The sequence below is a fragment of the Dama dama genome, chromosome 11, assembly GCF_033118175.1.
Source record: "Dama dama isolate Ldn47 chromosome 11, ASM3311817v1, whole genome shotgun sequence".
NCBI classification, from domain to species: domain Eukaryota; kingdom Metazoa; phylum Chordata; class Mammalia; order Artiodactyla; family Cervidae; genus Dama; species Dama dama.
In genome coordinates, this window is record NC_083691.1 from 2,326,990 (window position 1) to 2,344,964 (window position 17,975).

The window sequence follows — 17,975 nt, forward strand, 5'->3', positions numbered from 1 at the left end:
CCTCGATCTGAGTCCATGAGATGCACTGTAGACTCCTGACATCCGGATCTGCAAGGTAGTAAACCCGAGCTGTTTGAGCCGCTTTTGTGAGAGCAGCGCTGGGGGGGCCGGTGTTGGACGTGGGCCTGAGGATCCGGTGTGAGGCCGTCGTGGGGCCCAGGGCGTGGGCCTCTGCACCCACCCCCGTGGGGTTGGCATGGTGGGCTTGGCTCTGGGTCCGCAGGGGACGCGAGCGCTCCTGCAAGCCGGGACCAGCCTCCGTCCCTGACTCCCTGGTCCTAACCCCGCCCAGCCCCTCTCTCCTGCTCTCTGGCTTTTTACTGAATTGCAGAAAAATTCACGGAACATACATTTCATCCCTTTGAGGGGTGTATCTTGCTGTTCGCACATTCACCCCCTTCCCTCCCCACCGCCCTGAGTCTCATTCCCAAGCATGTCACACCTGGATATAGGATCCCACCTGCTGGGGCAGTATAGGGTTCCCCACCCTTCGGGGGTGCGGGGGGCTCCATAGAAGGTTCTAGAAGGGAGGAGTAGCAGGGAGGGAGCTCCTGTCTGGAAGGCCTTGGAGGAGGTGAGGTGAGGGTAGGGGAGGAGGGGCCGTCAGGCCTGGTCAGTTTTGTTTCAAGGCTCCCGTCTGAGGCTGTCACTGGGCGGGTGGGGGGAGCCTTATGCCTCAGAGGGGCCGCATGTTGTGAGGTGGGCCCCCCCGCCCCCCCGGTGGGGGCGGGGCTCTGTCTGGCCCGTCCTACCCCCTCAGGGGTCAGGGGATGGAGGTGGAGGACGGGGGAGGGACGTGGGGAGGGAGGGGGGCGTGGGGAGGGAGGGGGGACGTGGGGACAGGGAGGGGGACGGGGGTGGGGGGACACGGGGGCTCCTCCTCTAAAACCTCGCTGGCCCTGCCTGGATCTTGATCTAGGATCTCTGGCCTCCCAGCCCCGGGAGATTGAATTTCTGTTGTTTCAAGCCCAGGGTGTGGGTTTTGCGGAGGACAGAGCTCTGAGACAGGCGGGGGCCCCCTCTGTGTGGGGGTGCAAAGCTGCCCCCTCTGAAAGCTGACCACACCCTACCCCACCCCTGACCTGGTCCTCGCACAGACCCAGTGGGTCAAGACTTGAAGGTCGAGGCGGATGGCAGCGGCTGGCAGGGAGCTTGGGGTTCAGGGACCCGCCCCCGGTTATCAGGGACAGTGGCGTCCTCTCTAGCGGGTTCTGTGTCCCCGGCAGCGGTTCAGTGGGGGGCTGTAAAAATGTCCACGTGCCCTGGAGCCCCAGCTCCCCCCGCCCCCAGGTCTGTCCTCCCCTCGAGGGAGCGAAGATCACTTCACTGTGTAACAAGCAAGATAATCAAAGGCTGCCTTCTCAGCAAGTGCCTCCATGAAACATTTATCGGGCAGCTGTGTCACGTTATTGGCTCGTTTTCAGACACAGGGAGGGAAATCGCGTCATGCTTTGCACTGGGATTTATCCGTGTGCGGAAGGCACATGAGGGTTATTGAAGAATGCCCTGAACAGAATGGATGTCCCAGTGCGGCCAGTGGTGTGGGGGATGTGATCCCCCGCCCAGCTCTGGGGCCTGGCCACCCCTGCTCTCTGCTCCCAGCTGTGGCCGGTGGGAGGGACCAGCCCAAGTCTCTGCCGCGTCAAGGGGCTGCCCAGGCCAACCAGTCAGAGACGCTGCCTTGAGATACAGCATCATCAGCAAAAGGCTTTCCGGTGCTTTGGGTACATCGGTTACGGAGTGTGAAGGTGGTACTCGGACAAGTCTGAGGCCCGCTCATCTCATCATCAGAAGAGTGAAAGTGAAAGTCGCTCAGTCGTGTCCGACTCTTTGCGACCCCATGGACTATACAGTCCATGGAATTCTCCAGGCCAGAATACTGGAGTGGGTGGCCTTTCCCTTCTCCAGGCGATCTTCCCAACCCAGGGGTCAAACCCAGGTCTCCTGCATTGCAGACAGATTCTTTGCCAGCAGAGCCACAAGGGAAGCCCAAGAAAACTGGAGTGGGTAGCTTATCCCTTCTCCAGCAGATCTTCCCGATCCAGGAGTCGAACCAGGGTCTCCTGCATTAGAGGCGGATTCTTTACCAACTGAGCTATCAGGGAAGCTACATCGGAAGAGGGGCTTTGGTAACAGAGGGGCACTCCCCCCTTGGGTCGCTGGACTGTCCTTCTCACCATGGGGCTCTTCTGTCGAGTCCCTCTGCCGCGCCAGCTGCTGCTGTGGTCAGCGCCGGCCAGGATGGTCAGTGCCAGCAAAGAGTCCCTGAGGCTTGCTGACTTGCCGCAGGGAACGTGTGGGTGGGCGGTGTTCCCCCCTGTGCCACTTGCCCCAGAGCCAGGCTGACGGATGGCGTCCTGCTGGAGCAGAGGGGCAGCTGTGGCCGGGAAAGGAGACCCAGCAGGTCACCCACGGGCTCCTGCAGCCTCTGCCCCGCCGGTGAAGCCGGGACGTCCGGCCGCCAGAGTTCATCCTGTCCCCTGGTATGACAGTGCTGAGTGGGTGCTGCTGGGTCCCATTTTAGAGATGGGGAGACTGAGGCTGAGAGGCTGAAGGGCTGGCCTGAGGTCAGGTGCTGAGGGAGAGGGGGAGGGAACCCAGATACAGCCCCACCAGGCTGCCTCCGAGGGGCCGCCACCCTGTCCAGCCTTCGGCCCGTGAGCCTGTGCGGCCCAGGCCTGCCCGCCGCCTGCCCGACTCCCTTGCGTCCGGGTCCACGCTTGCCTCCGGGGTGACCACCAGCACATGCCGTGTGTTTTCAGGCAACTTGTAGCAGTATTTTGACAGGAGAGAGAGGACTCTTAAAGTTAACCATCTGGCTTCTCTTATCATTCCTTATTAGGCCCTGTTGGTTATCATTCCGCCTCCTTTTATTTTTGGACATCCCTGATAGCTCAGATGGTAAAGCGTCTGCCTACAGTGTGGGAGACCTGGGTTTGATCCCTGGGTTGGGAAGATCCCCTGGAGAAGGAAATGGCAACCCACTCCAGTGTTCTTGCCTGGGGAATCCCATGGACTGACGATCCTGGTAGGCTACAATCCATGGGGTTGCAAAGAGTCGGACACGAATGAGTGACTTCATTTTTCTTTTATTTTTATGGATTCATTCATTTAGCTTTAAATTGTTTTTAATTCTCACAAGCTTGATATTTGGCGCCCAAGCTAGACCCTTCTAGCTCGCGGAGCGCAAGGAAGCCTGTGACCACCCGCTGCTCTCCTCCGTCCTGCCCCCGTGGCCCCGACAGGAGGAGACCACTGCCCTCCACTTCCCGCCTTCCATCCCCGGGGTCCTGTGAGCTTGCTGCTGTTGCTTGTTCAGTCGCTCAGTCGTGTCCGACTCTGTGACCCCATGGACCGCAGCATGCCAGGCCTCCCTGTCCATCACCAACTCCCGGAGTTTACCCAAACTCATGTCCGTCGAGTCGGTGATGCCATCCAACCATCTCATCCTCTGTCGTCCCCTTCTCCTCCTGCCTTCAGTCTCTCCCAGCATCAGGGTCTTTTCCAATGAGTCAGCTCTTCGCATCACATGGCCAAAGTATTTGGAGCTTCAGCTTCAGCATCAGTCCTTCCCATGAATATTCAGGGTTGATTCCCTTTAGGATGGACTAGTTGGATCTCCTTGCAGTCCAAGGGACTCTCAAGAGTCTTCTCCAACACCACAGTTCAAAAGCATTCATTCTTTGGTGCTCAGCTTTCTCTATGGTCCAACTCTCACATTCATACATGACCACTGGAAAAACCATAGCCTTGACTGGACGGCCTTTTGTCAGCAAAGCGATGTCTCTGCTTTTTAATATGCTGTCTAGGTTTGTAATAGCTTTTCTTAAAAGGGGCAAATGTTTTTTAATTTCATGTCACCATCTGCAGTGAATTTGGAGCCCAAGAAAATACAGTCTGTCCCTAATTCCACTGTTTCCCCATCTATTTGCCATGAAGTGATGGGACCGGATGTCATGATCGTAGTTTTTTGAATGTTGAGTTTTAAGCCAACTTCTTCACTGTCTTCTGTCATCTTCATCAAGAGGCTCTTGGTTTTGCTGTATTTCGCTTGTAGTTTTGTTCAGTCTCTGTAGTTTCAGACCTTTAGGGCAGAGTCGCCAGCGGTGGGCTGACTCCTGGGAATCCCTGGTTTCACAGCTGCCACACGGTCAGCACGGCGCGCAGTTCTGGCCTGTGGGGCACTCGGGTCTTTCTGGAGCTGCCCCTCTTCCTGTCCCCGCCCCCGCCATCCTGGCAGCAGTGACATGCATGGGGCCAAGCCCGCCCCAGGGCTCAGCTCACTGAGTGCTCACCTGGACCCCGGGAATCGGGATTCAGCCCCACCCCCACGGTCAGCTCACCTGGACCCTGGGAATCAGGATTCTGCCCCACCCACACGGGTCAGCTCTCCTAGACCCCGAGAATCGGGATTCCACCCCACCCCCACAGATCAGCTCTCCTGGACCCCGGGAATTGGGATTCCGCCCCACCCACACGGGTCAACTCTCCTGGACCCCAAGAATCGGAATTCAGCCCCACTTTGAGAGGAGACTGAGGCCTCGAGAGGGCCTCTCTGGCCCAGGGTCTCTGCCTGTTGGGGTAGAACTGGGACCCCACCTTCCCTTCCTCCCGCAGGAGTCAGCTGGGGGTCAGGGTTCTGGGCCCTGGGCCCGGCGTGTCTCCAGGCCCTTCTGGCTTCAGTCCCCAGCAGAGCTGCCCTCTGGGGGCTGGGGAGCAGCCTCAGGCCTCACCGCTGACCCTGGGGGCAGCTGGGGCTCCGTTTTCCCTGTGAGGTCCCTGGCCTAGCCCTGGAGGTCTGGCCTCCACGCCGCGATGCAGGCTGCTCAAGGCGCTGACCTGCTGTGGGCCCCGCCCTGCGTGGGCTCGGTGGCCACGGGAGGCTGGGGGCGCTGCCGTCGAACACTCACAGGCCCCGCACGTCTCTCCAGCTTGGGAGTCCGAGCAGCAGTCCGGGGGTGGGGTTTGGATGGGGTGGTGTCCAGGAGCACTGCCCGGAGGCCTGTGCGGGTCTGATGAAAGCCGAGGCCTGGAGCCTAGCCCTGAGGCTTGGCCCGGCCCTTGGCCCTGCCTGCTGACTCCAAGGTGAGCAACCAGCCGCAGGGTGGGACGGCTGGCCCGAGCGCAGTCCTCCCTGCCCAGGGCCGCCTCCAGACCCGGCACTGGCGCCGTGCAGAGGGCCGCAGCCCAGCTCTGTGCTCTCAAGTGGCCCAGCTGGACCCCGGGGCCCCTCGCCCAGGGTGAGGTGGACAGCGGTCCTGTCCTTGTTCTCACGGAAGCCCAGAGTGGCCTGGTGCCGGAGCAGTGGCCTGGCTGTGTGCACCTGCTGTGTGCCACCCTCTCGAGGCTGGGCTCCGGGGGGGCCAGTCCTGCGGGTGGGCGAGCAGGGAGGCATGGAGGTCCTCGCGTGCAAAGGTCTGTGCCCCTCCCCGAGGAGGGGGCATGTGAGGCGGCTGAGCGGGAGGGGTGAGCAGAGCCAGGGTGGATGGGTCTGGGTGGCGGAGGCCCAGGCAGAAGCTCTGGGGACTCGGAGAGGGGATGTGCTGGGTGTCCTGGTGTGGTCAAGAGGGGCGGGGCGGGGAGGAGGGTCGTGAGGGGAGCGGTGGGCAGGGTGGGGGGCCCCGGGGTCTTGGATAGGACCGCCGGCCCGGACTGCCTTCTCCTCGGAGCTGGGCCTGCTCCGTCCGTCTCCAAGCCACAGATCCTGCCTCTCAACCCCGGCCCCCTCTCCCCGCCCAGCGAGGCTGTGCCCGGGTGCGGTCCCCCCAGCCCAGGGGGCTCTGGTCCCCCAGTGACCAGTGTGAGAGCTTCCTGTGCAGAGTCTGCCGGTGAGAACAGGGCTGCCCGAGGCCTTGGGCCGCGGGCTGGGAGGACAGGCTGGGGGCGGGCCGTGCGGGCTGCGGCTCTGGGAAGCCCCTGCTGCCTGCGTGGCCTCCTGTTCCCTGATGGCCCGTTCCAGGGCACATTCCTTCCAGGCGGGGCCGTGGCATGTCGCCGGGATTTCCTGCCTAGGCCAAGCAGGTATCCCCTGGGAAGAGGTCAAAAGGTTGTGAAAGGAAAACAGCCTAGTGGCCGCAGGGGCTAGGCCCTACTTGTGGGGGGGAGATGGCCCTCGGACCCGCTGGCCTTTCTGCTGTGAAAGGCTGCCGTTCGGAGAAGCGGACCGGAAAGTCAGACCTCTGTTCAGCCTCATGGCTGCTGAGAAACCGCATCCCCCATCTTAGCAGCAGCTGCAGGCCCCTCGCACCCCTGGCCCCGGACAGTGGGCTGTGGGAAAGCGTGCCCCGAGGTCAGCCTCCTCCTCGCCTCACTAGGGCTCTGAAAACAAGGGCCAGAACAGCCGGCTGGGCTCCGGAGGTTCACTCGGGTCTCCCCCGGTCACCTGAGGAGCTGCATCTCCTCCCCTACCCGCATCTTCGCTGGACCTGCCTCCGCTGAGGTCACAGGGGGACCCCAGGACCTCCTCCGCCTGTGCCCACTTTGGCTTCAGGTCCTGGTCGTGGCCCCTGGGCCGGCCCATCGGTCACTCTGTGCCCCCGCCCTGCCCAGGTCCTGCCCCACCGGCCCTTCAGCTCCTCCCGGCTCGGCCCAGCCGCCCTGAGCCCCACGCGCCCGAGTGCGCAGAGCGTGAGCGGCTCTGCCCACCTCTGCCCAGGCTGCCTCCTCCAGCCCCTGAATCTTGACCACACGCACCATCACCCCTGCTTCCTCCTGCTCGTGTGCCAGGCCCTGTGGAGGCACGTCCCCGCGCGTGTCATTGTGCGTGAGAGGCAGGCGGTGTACCCCCATTTTATAGGCGCGGTCACTCAGGTCCCTGGGCAAACTCGGGCCAGGAAGCTTAAGGTGCGGCCAGTTCCAGCCCCCATCTGTCTGAAGCGAGGCCGGACTCTGAACCCAGGGTAGACGCTGCTCCCCGGGTCAGCTCCCTGCGGGAAGCTTGCCCTGCCCCCCCTTCTCCTCCCGCTTCTGGGCCTTTGCGGCCCCCAGCCCGGCAGCCCCGGGCGGCCTTGGCTGTGGGTGGGGAGGCGCCCTGCGCAGCACCGGTGCCAGGGTCCGTCTGTGGGTGCACGGCCGGCCAAGGGGAGAGCCGGATTTCGTGCTTGTTTGGACAGCCGTGCTGTATAGCTGGAGAGCTGTTTTTAATAAGAATCCCGGTGCTCCAAGGCCTTGCAGCCAATTAGCAGGGAGCACCCAGGTGACTTTTTGAATAATTAAACGGGCCTGTCGGGGCCTTCAGGCTGCAGTTTGATGTGCCTTTAAAGTCTGTCTCACTGCCGTTTCCGGCTTCCAGGCGGGTGTGGCCTGGCGCTCTGTGGCCGCATGTCCCCTCCCCCAGCCCTCTGCTCACCGGCCACCTGCCTGGGCCCAGCGCGGGTGAGTTCCGAGGGCTCCTGGGTGATGCCAGCGCCGGAAACAGAGGCACCGCTGTCCACACGGGCAGGACCGGGCGGCCGGCTCGTCCCGGTTTTAGTCCTGGAATTCCCGCATCCTCAGAGACTCCCTGTCCGGGACGCGCTCTGCCGTGGTCACCCCTGCAGGACACCCAGGCACCCCCAGGCCTCAGGCCGTGAGCTGAGAAGCTGGGGCCCTGGCCCCTCTCTCAGATGCCCCCGGCCGGCCCGGGAGGACCAGGGGCGTCTGCAGACAGTGCCGCTCTCTGATGCTGCCGGTAAACGCTGAGCTTGGAGGTCGCTTTGCAGGGAGCACTTGCCTGTGAGTCGCGTTTCCACGTTCCTGCCTGCACGTGCTCAACAAGGGACCGAGGGGGAAGAGCCATCTCAACCCGGATCACTTTCACCTGAAAAGTGGACCATAAACCCCGTGTCCTAGATTCTCCAAACGGCGCTGCTGGTCAGAGCCAAGCGCCGACCTGAAGCACAGCCTCACCTCCTGAATATGGGCGTTGGTCCGTCGAGGTGACCGTCTTCCTCCAGAGCTCGGCAGGGGCAGTGGAAGACCCCGCGGTGGTGCTGACCCCGTGGGCCTGTGACAGGGCTGGAGGCTCCCGGGCGAGGGGCGCTTTCCACCTGGAACAGACGCCTCGGAGGCCGCGAGGATGGTGGGGTCTGCCTGAGCCTGGGGCCCTGGACTTGGAGGTGGGCTCCAGGGATGAGCCCCCGGAAAGGGAGGGAAGGTAATGGGCCGCTCAGGGGCCATGAGGCCCGGGTCTGAGAGGCTCTGCGTGCTGGCTCATTTAATCCTGATGGTGACGACCACCCCCATTCTACAGCTGGAAAGACTGAGGCTCAGAGAGGGAGTGGGCTCTGCTCAGGGTCACACGGCAAGGGGGGCCTCTGGGCTCGGAGGGCCTCTCATTGGCTCCTGGGTTGTTTGTTGTCCTGCTGCCCGCCGCACAGGGCTTCACTGTTCACACCCCACAGCGCTCCGGGGTCCCAGCTGATGTGCGCCTGTGTTCGCCGCCTTCAGGCCGGGACCCTGGAGCATTGGCTGCGCCCCCGCCCTGACCGCACGTCCCTCCCTCCCTGACCCACAGCTGCACACGTGGGCACTTGCCAGAGGCCCCGGCTTTCCAGCAGATTCTCAGGGAAGTCCCGCGGGCAAGGACCAGAGCCTGATTTATTGGTCCTGGAGCCACGGTCACGCCGCGCCTTCTCCCTGAAGCAGGGACAGTGGCAGCCCCCGAGCCCGGCTCAGAGCAGGTGCCCGGAAATGGCCCGACGGATGAAGGCTGGAGGGGGCGGCACGCCTGGGGCAGGGACCCTGTGCCCCAGTTCTCTGGGGGTCGGGGTGCCCACCCTCCTGAGGGGGCTCTGTTTTGGAGCCTTACTCCCCCAGCGGGGGACCCGTCAGCCTCCGGCAGTGGGCCTGCCCCCTCCGGCCAGGCTGGCCACAGCCGAGGTTGTGGACGTTGGCCTCAGGGCGGGAGGCGTAATTTGGGGGGCCTTGAAGCAGTGGCCCGAGCCTCTTATCCCCCCAGGAGGGCGGGGTGCTGGGTGGACTTGACGCTGCCTGACGCGTGGGCCTGGTAGGGTTTATGGGCCCCTGGCAGCTTTTCTGCTTCCGGTTCGGGCATCCCCTTAATTCCCTCAGGGATGTGAGTGGGAAACTTGGCTTCCCAGAAGCCGGGCACCAGGAAATGCGTCCTTAGGAAGGGTCTGACGGCATCTGAGGGACCAGCACCCGCCCCCGCCGACCTGGATGACCACACTCTGTGTCCGGCCCACGGTCATGCCTGTGTCCTTCTGCCATACCTGATTCTCACCCCCTCCTTTTCAAGAACAAATGAGTATGCCGTGAACGTCTGGCTGTCTGGTCAAGCTGAGGAGGGGGTAGTTGGGGGGGGTCTGAGACAGAAGGATGGGGCCAGGCCTTCTTGCAAGTGACCCCAGAGTCACCCCTACTCCAGCCCCTCACAGGTTTGAAGTTCCAGCTGGAATGTGGCCCCAGAAACGCCGTCTGTGCAGATGTGTCCCGGGGTGTGGAGTCAGGGTCAGCGCTGAAAAGTCATGGCTCAGGGCTGACTGGGGCACCTCTGCCCGGCTTCTCAGAAGTGCTTCTTGAAGATGCTCCCTTGCCTCTGATTCAGGGCTGCCGTTTGTTGTTTTCTGGGGAGAAGGGCAGCTTGAAACCAGTTCAGGTCAGTCGTTCAGTCGTGTCTTTTCTCTTTGAGACCCCATGGACCGCAGCACGCCAGGCCTCCCTGTCCATCACCAACTCCCGGAGCTTACTCAAACTCATGTCCATTGAGTCGGTGATGCGATCCAACCATCTCATCCTCTGTCGTCCCCTTCTCCTCCCATCTTCAGTTTTTCCCAACATCAGGATCTTTTCCAGTGAGTCAGCTCTCCCATCAGGTGGCCAAAGTATTGGAGTTTCAGCTTCAGCATTGGTCCTTCGAATGAATATTCAGGACTGATCATCTTTATGATGGACTGGTTGGATCTCCTTGCAGTCCAAGGGACTCTCAAGAGTCTTCTCCAACACCACAGTTCAAAAGCATCCATTCTTCAGTGCTCAGCTTTCTTTAGAGTCCAACTCTCACATCTATACATGACCACTGGAAAAACCATAGCCCTGACTTGAGAACCATAGCTCGACAATGTCTGACATCTATTCCTCTGTCCACCCATCCACTCCCCAGCGAATCCACCCACCCACCTGTCCTCCTGGCCACCCATCCATCCTTTCGCCCTTACCCACCTGCTCACTCACCTCACTCTTCTGTCCATCAACCCACCTTGCCACCCTTCTCCCACCCACTTGTTCTAGACACCCACCCATACATCCATCTGTCCATTCATCCATCCATTCGTCTTTTCATTCACCCATTTATCCATCTATCCAGCTGGGTCGCTACAGTGTCAGGCACTGTGCTAGGCAGAAGTGGACCCAGGCTGAGAGTGCGGTCAAGTTTGCCCACCCGAGATACAGCTTGGATTGAGTCTTACAGGCTGCCAGGACCTGGGTGAATGGGTAGGCAGGGGTCTGGCGTCAGAGGGAAGAGCACTCACAGAGGCTGGAGGTAGTGAGCACATGGGGGCAGTGGGGAGAGTGGGGTTGAAGGAGGCCAGAGGGTCGGCAAGGCGTCCCCTACCCCTTACCTTCCAGTCCCATCCCAGGGCTGGCCTCAGCAGCCAGGGTGCGTGACTCCACATCGTCCCCGGCAGGCTGTCCGCCCTGTTCCCTCTGCCCACCCTGGCTGCAGCCTGGCTTTCTTTGGCTGCGGCAGAAATTAATTGGATTTGCAGCCTCATTCTCAAGGGGATTTGTGGCCCCCAACAGGGATGTTGGAACAAAAGCAGGAAGCGTTTTGTGGACAGCAGGGTAGTTCTTCTACCTTTAACATTCTTGTTTCATCTCTGTTGCGTGGGACAGACGAAGGAGATGAAAAGGAGTGTAAACTGGGACACCGACAGAGACGTGGCAAAGAGAACATGTAAGAAAGTCACTCACACACACGATGAATTTTTTTTTTGAGACAAAACGTTTTGAAATTACTCCTCTATCTTCTTTTGGTGAGCACTAACTTCCTGTTTGTCTGGAAGGAAACAAGATGCTGAAATAATCTGGGGCTCTTAGGCCTTAAGGAGGCATCAGAAGTTACTTTTCTTGGGTGGCATTAACTGGCCTGGCTGAGAGGATGAGGGGAACAGAAATAAGGAATAGCAGCTTCCAGGGTTGGGGTCCTACTAAGTGCAGAGCAGTCCCCCATCTTACAGCCAGCCTTCACGACAACCCCATAAGGGGTTATTTCTTTTAAAAACTTTTTATTTTGTACTGGGGTAGGTATAGCAGACTAACAGTGTTATGACAGTTTCAGGGGAACAGCGAAGGGACTCGGCCAGACACACACATGTAACCATTCTCCCCCAAAGCCGCCTCCCATCCAGGCCGCCACATAACATTGAGCAGACTTCCCTGTGCTATAAAATAGGTCCTTGTTGGTCAACCGTTTTAAATACAGCAGTGCGTACAGGTCCATAAAGGGGTTGCTTCTGCCTCCACGTCCCAGGGGAAGAGAACTGAGACTCAGAGAGGGCAATAGCTGGTCTAAGGTCACCCAGAGAGCCGGCGGTGGACCTAGGGTTCAGGCCCCCCTGGGTGTGCCTTACTCCAAAGCCTTTCCTGTCCGAGGGAGTCCTGTGGCAGTCCAGTGGACTCGACACTGGGACCACAGTGGCCTGAACCAAGGTCCTGCACGCCGTGGAGCATGGCCAAGAGCAATATTTTTCAGTGAAAAATAAAAAATAAAATGCTTTTCCTCTCCTAACCTGCCTGTGTCTCAGCTCACCTGGCAGAGCAGGTGGGTTTCATCTGAATGTCTCATCTGCTTGAGAGCAGAGCCCTGTGTTGAGAGAGACTGTAAGGACAGGATACGTACATAGGATTTCCTTCAAGGATAGGAGTGCAGCGGTTGACTAGTGATGTCTGTCTGGGCATGCGCAGGGTGAGAGGTGACGTGTGCGCCGTGGGTTTACTGACTCCCTGAGCTGGAAAGTGGAAAGCTTCATGATGCAGAACACAGATGCATGTTAGAAAATCTACATGGAGCTCGTGGAATAAAGTTACTTTGGTTGTGAGAACAGCCCCAGCATGGTGGCCTGTCTGAGTGTGTAAGACCCTAACCCGGCCCACTTGGTCTCATCCAGCCTGTGCCCCTGACCCGGGCATTCCCCTACTCCGGGAAGGGTCCTCACCAGCCACACCCAGGGGTGAACAGACGAGCTCTTTCTGCCAGAGAGTGGAGTGTACACAGCTGACAGGGTCCGTGCGAGGCTGGTCATGGCAGCAGGGTGTCCTGCTGGTGGGGGTGGGGTGGCCACCCTCAGCCTGGCCTGGAATTTTCTGTGATCAGTAGGGTGGGGGGCTGGAACCGTCGGCCGTCGGGAGTCAGTTAGGAAACCAGAGCTCGGTTCCAGCACCCTGTCAACCACCTGTGATCTGGATTGGCTTCCAGTTCTTCTGTGTCGTGGAGGGATTTCCTGGCTGGGTCAGTGAGGGTCCTGGTCCTGCTGGGGGCACAGGCGTCTGATGGCCTGAGGCTTTCCCCATGACCTGAAGACACACATCTGTCCTCCTTCCTTCTTGTCACATGATGCCCAGTGGGGGATGCTGTTGTCATAGTGATGGGAGGGAGGAGGGGAGCCCTTCTACAGAGAGGTCGGGCTGGGCTGTGTCACAAGCTGTTGCCAGGAAGCCGCAGGTGATGGGGACCCCTGGTCTGGCAGGTCTGCCTCGGGACCTCAGACGCAGGGCCGTGCAGGTCTGTGATGGCGCTGGCCAGGACCTAGGTCTCCAGCTCACAGCTTGGTGGGCTCCGAGTGGCCCCCACCTCCACCCGTCACTTCTTCACTCGGATCACGCTGTGCTGTTTGCAGACCTGTCCCATTTTCTCCAGTTTGGGGGCTGGGACCGCCCCTTTTCAGCCTCTGGATAGCGGTAGGGGGTGACAGATCTGGGGTTCACCCACCCTCCCCGAGAGGACGTCCTGCAGGTGGTGTGGCGCCTGTGTTCCCTCCTGTGAGCCCGGCCGGGCCCAGGGCTCCGCGTCACCTCCATCTCAGCCCCTGGGCCGCGTAGGCTGGCTCCGCCCCCTTCCCGGGAGTCAGGCCCAGGTTCGTTCTGCAGTAGTGACAGGTGTGGCCGAACCCCCGCTTTCCCTGTGAACGTCCTTTTCCTCCCCGTGAGTTCTCCTCCCACGGATTCCGAACTGCCCAGGGGCCCCCTGTCTGCTGGTGAGGACTCTGCCGTGCCACCCCCACCACGCTGGGAAGCTTTCTGACGCCCGGCCCCGTCTCCTACTCCTCCCAGGTGCATCGTAGGGTGACAGAGTTTGCAGGGACCCTGGGCATCCCCCCAATACAGAACTGGGAGATCTTCATGGAAGAAATAAAGGGTCTGAAGTCCAGATAAGTCTGGGTTCCTACCCTGACCCCCGCTCCTAAAGACAGACTCTCATGCTCCACCACGAGGCACCCGGGGGAACCCAGGTCCCCGTGTCTGAGGCCCCCTGATGTGTGAAGGCAGGACCGTGACACGGATGGAAGCTTCCTGCATCCCTGACCTGGTTCCCTTGTTCACCAGCAGGCGCTCCGGGGCCTGGACGGAAGGAGCAAGCTCCGCGGGGTCTGGGGCCGGGCTGGGCATGGGGTCCTCCTGCTCGACATCTCCACTTGGGGGGCCCTGTGTCACATGCACCCTGTTTCCTTCCATGAGAGCAGACAGAAGGCAGAGACCCGCTCACTACCCCCTGTCTGTCTCCGCAGGCCCTTCCCCTCGGAGGAGACGGCGGAGAATGACGAGGACGTGTACCGCAGCCTGGAGGAGCTGGCAGAGTAAGGAGCCAGCGGGGGGACGGGAGGGGAGTGGGGGGCGGAGGCGGGCTCTCCCCGGGACGGGAGCCCGCCTCGGCCGCCTGCATGGGGCTGGGGGGTGTGCTCCCCCCCGGCAGAGGGTCAGCAGGTCTTCACCCACATTCCCGTGGTGATATGGCTGCAGCTTCCTCCCCAGGGCCGGGCGCGAGGAGGGCTGGTCTTTTGGTGCTGCCGTCGGGGTGGGGCTGGGCCTGCGCCTCCCTGGGCTGGCGAGGCCGTTCCGGGGAAGGAAGGCGCTTTTGCAGAAGCTGGGCCCCCAGGAGCTCAGGCCACGAGCAGGGGCGGCTGGTGATTCAGAGTTGTCTCCTGGCCTGACGCGGGCCAGGGCTGGTCTGAGGCTCTAGGCTAGGGCCTCCTGAAGCCGCTGGGGTGTCCCCGCTTCCCGAAGCCTTGGTCTGGCCTGCCTCTGTCCCCTCCTTGCCCCCTCCGAGGACTGCCTGGGCCGTCACATGCAGCCCACCCCTAGTGTTCATTTCACCCAAGGGATCCGGAGCCCTCCCCAGGGACTGGGTGGAGGTGGGGTCTTCTGGAAGAGAGGCTTGGCTTCTGCGAGGTCGACGGTGGCCTGGTGCGGGGCTGTGTGGCCTGCTCCACGCGGCCGGTGGGGACTGAGGCGAAGAGGTGACGGGCTTGTCTGGGCCATGGCGGGCCCACGGCCCTCAGGCCAGGCGACGACCTGCCGAGGGGGCTTATCCCCATTTGTCGGCAGACATCCCTTTGTTCCCCGATAACCGGCCACCGCTTCTGGGGAGCCTTGCAGCCTCGCTTGCCTGGATCTTACGGCTCAGACTGGGTGAGAGTCGTGATCACAGCGAGAGTGGGACACCCTGTGCACTTGCTCTGTCGAGACCCCAGTTTGATGCCCCTTGACTCCATCCGGGGCTGGCTCTGCGGATGTGGGGCCCGGGGACCCCAGGGGAGCCCCCTGCCCGGCGCTGAGTGTCAGGCCATTTCTGTGGAGTCACCCTCAAGCCAAAGTTGGGGGTCTGTGTCCTCTGGAAACATGCCTCAGGGGTCAGCAGAGGCTGCGGGTTCCAGGAGGGCGGGGCCCACCTTGTACAGCCTCCTGAGTGCCCGCCAGGCCCCCTGCTCAGCTGCCGCCCCCGGGGGTCCCTGCCTGGTCCCGGGGGCCTGTCCAGGTTTGAGGATTCCTGGGCGGTGTGTTGGGCGCACACCCGTTTCCTCCTTTCTCCCCCAATTCCACTGCTGTCTGACCTCTCAGACCAACACACAGGATGGAATTCCTCGCACACGGAGAAGCAGGTGCGGGGGCCGGGTGGCTTTGCGCGGTTCAATAATGTTATTCCGTGACATTAAGAGTGAGCCTCCTTAATCCAATGAGTTCCGTATGGCGCCCGTTATTGTGAACGTAAATCATACGTTATAGGGAAGGGGGATGGATTTGAGTCTTTAACTTGCGGTTTGGTCCCAGAGGCTCCAGGTTAATAAATTTTTCATGCTTTCCCCGCCCCCCCTCTCCTTTCATTGAAAATCAAGATTTCCTAGCGTCTTGTCTCTGCGGACTTGGGACTCATATTTATCCATTATGGCAATTTACATGACATAAACAGAAATGTCGTTTCTTACCTGGCCTCTCCTGGGGGAGGGGGCCGGGCGGCGGCCTGGATCTGATGCCCAGCGGTGATGGGGAGCGAGGGGGTGACGTTTCCAGCGGAACTGGCTCATCCGTTCCTCTGGGCTCTGACCAGGTGTCAGAGCTGGTCAAACCTGGACAGGGCCGGTGTCCAGACCACCTTGTGTCTCTAAGGGCCCTGCTGCTCTGCCAGACCTCAGACGCTTCACAGCTGTTCGGAGAAAGTCCAGCTCTGGCTCCACGGGCGGCCGTAGCCCGGGGGAAGGTCTGGGGCCCCAGGGAGGGACTGCCAGGTGTGCGTGGGCCCAAGAACACTTCCGTTCTGTCAGCGAGTCGTGTTGGCTCAGCCGCCAGCGGGTTTCTGCGCACTTTCAGGAACTATAAAGAGACAGGAATGACACCCCCGCCTGATGGCCGTGGCAGCACGCTCCAGGAGCGATCAAACACGAGCTGCCTGGTGATCGTTAACATTCTAGTAGCTGCGTCAGAAAGAGAAAAAGAAACGGGAGGCTCAGTGGTAAAGAATCCACCTGCCAATGCAGGAGACCTGGGTTCAATCCCTGGGTCAGGAAGATCCCCTGGAGGAGGAAATGACAACCCACTCCAGTACTCTTGCCTGGGAAATCCCAGGGACAGAGGAGCCTGGCGGGCTACAGTCCATGGACTCTTAAAGTCGGACACAACGGAGCGACTGAGCCACACGCAATGACTTTTAAGAGTGTGCTTTTACTGAACCCAGTGTATCCAAAATATCCGCTAGTTCCACCCGTGGTCGTTGATGTGAGAGGTGGTTGATGTGATCCGGTCAGGCCGCTGGCCACGTTTGTGAGCTCACAGCCACGTGTGGCCTGTGGTCCCACATGGGCAGCCCCAGCCTCGGAGGCACAGCAGCACTCTGCGGGCTCTGTGTGAGCAGAGATTACGTTCTCAAGCACTCAGAGCTCACTTCTGAGGTCCTTGAAGAGCGTATCATCAAATAATAGAGCAGCTGGCTGAAAAAATTAGCACAAAACATTGCCACTTACAAGAACGCTCCGTCAAGCAAACAGAGCCTCAGATGAGAGGCCTGTTTTTAAACGGCCCTGACGATTAGTTCCTTGCATTTGCCTGATGGCTCATTCCTCCCGCTACCCACTGCTTCTTTCCAGGTGCTACCAGGGGCCTGGAGCTGCCTGCCACACCTTCTCAGAGCTGTCCGCTTCCTGAGTGGGCTTGCACTTAAGTATCTGCCCTGGAGGAATGCCCTGCCCCCCGCAGGGCTGGGAGCCAGACTTGCACACAGGAGAAAAAAAAAATGTGCACGAGATGTTTGACCACAGGAGCTCAGAGTTGGGCCAGGTGGATGCCAACCTCGAAATCAGGGAAGACTTCTTGCGGCTCTCATGGCAGCCTCCTGTCTCTCTGGGCACGGTAGCTCCTTCTTGGGGTTCACTTCCTCCCTCCCTGGGGTAAAAGCATCAGCCCAGGTCATCCGTGGACCCCTCGAGCTGGAAGGAGCCGCGGTTTCCTGATCCAGGAGCCTGCTCCCGGCCACCAGGCAGGTTCACTTTCCTCGGGATTGAAGTGATTTTTCAGGCTTGAACAAATGTGATCAGACATGGCAGGGAATATAATTTATCCTTAAATGTAGAGCTGTATGTTTTATTGTGTCATAAAATGATTTCACAGCTTTAAATGTGTCATGTTAGCCTTGTTGGGGTGATTTTTTGAAGATGTACAAAATGTAGGAGTTTCTGAGTCGAGGCACCTCAAGGGCTTTGGGCTTGCTCTGGGAGCTGGTCTTCCTTGTCCCTGGGGAGTGAGGCGGGGGCTACCTGCTGGGAGGGCAGAGGCCACGCTCCCCTCCCATCCCTGGCAGAGGACTAGGAACTGTCACTCTGCCCGACTGTGACCTTCACCAGTGGGCAAGCCAAGGCCCACCCCTCCCAGCATCCTGGCTGGCCTGTCCCGTGCTCCCAGCTGCAACGAGAATTCCCTTATGTTCAGGGCACCTGGCGTGAAAGGTCAGCATCAAGCAGGGAGACCTGCGTGTGTGGGGGGGATCCCCCCCCACCCAAGTGCGAGGCCTGGATGTGTCCCTGGGTTTGGGGGCACCTCATGTTTCTCTGAAATAATTGCTTCTCCGAGGGGACAAATCTGAAAGCAGTTCAGTTCAGTTCAGTTGCTCAGTCGTGTCCGACTCCTTGTGACCCCATGAACCGTAGCACACCAGGCCTCCCTGTCCATCACCAACTCCCAGAGTCCACCCAAACCCATGTACATCGAGTCCATGATGCCATCCAACCATCTCATCCTCTGTCAACCTCTTCTCCTCCTGCCCTCAACCTTTCCCAGCATCAAGGTCTTTTCCAATGAGTCAGCTCTTCGCATCAGGTGGCCAAAGTATTGGAGTTTCAGCTTCAACGTCAGTCCTTCCAATGAATATTCAGGACTGATCTCCTTTAGGATGGACTGGTTGGATCTCCTTGCAGTCCAAGGGACTCTCAAGAGTCTTCTCCAACACTACAGTTCAAAAGCATCAATTCTTTGGCGCTCAGCTTTTCTTA

At 60.2% G+C, this 17,975-nt stretch overlaps 1 protein-coding gene across 7 annotated transcripts in view; it reads left to right on the forward strand.

The window, feature by feature from the left end:
• Window positions 1-17,975, forward strand: part of VAV2 (vav guanine nucleotide exchange factor 2) — a 183,150-nt gene that overhangs the window by 105,360 nt on the left and 59,815 nt on the right. For all 7 annotated transcript variants that reach the window (XM_061154210.1, XM_061154211.1, XM_061154213.1 and 4 more), the window contains exon 4: window positions 13,728-13,796. In XM_061154210.1, coding sequence (XP_061010193.1) covers window positions 13,728-13,796 — 69 coding nt within the window. The remainder of the gene's footprint in view (window positions 1-13,727; window positions 13,797-17,975) is intronic.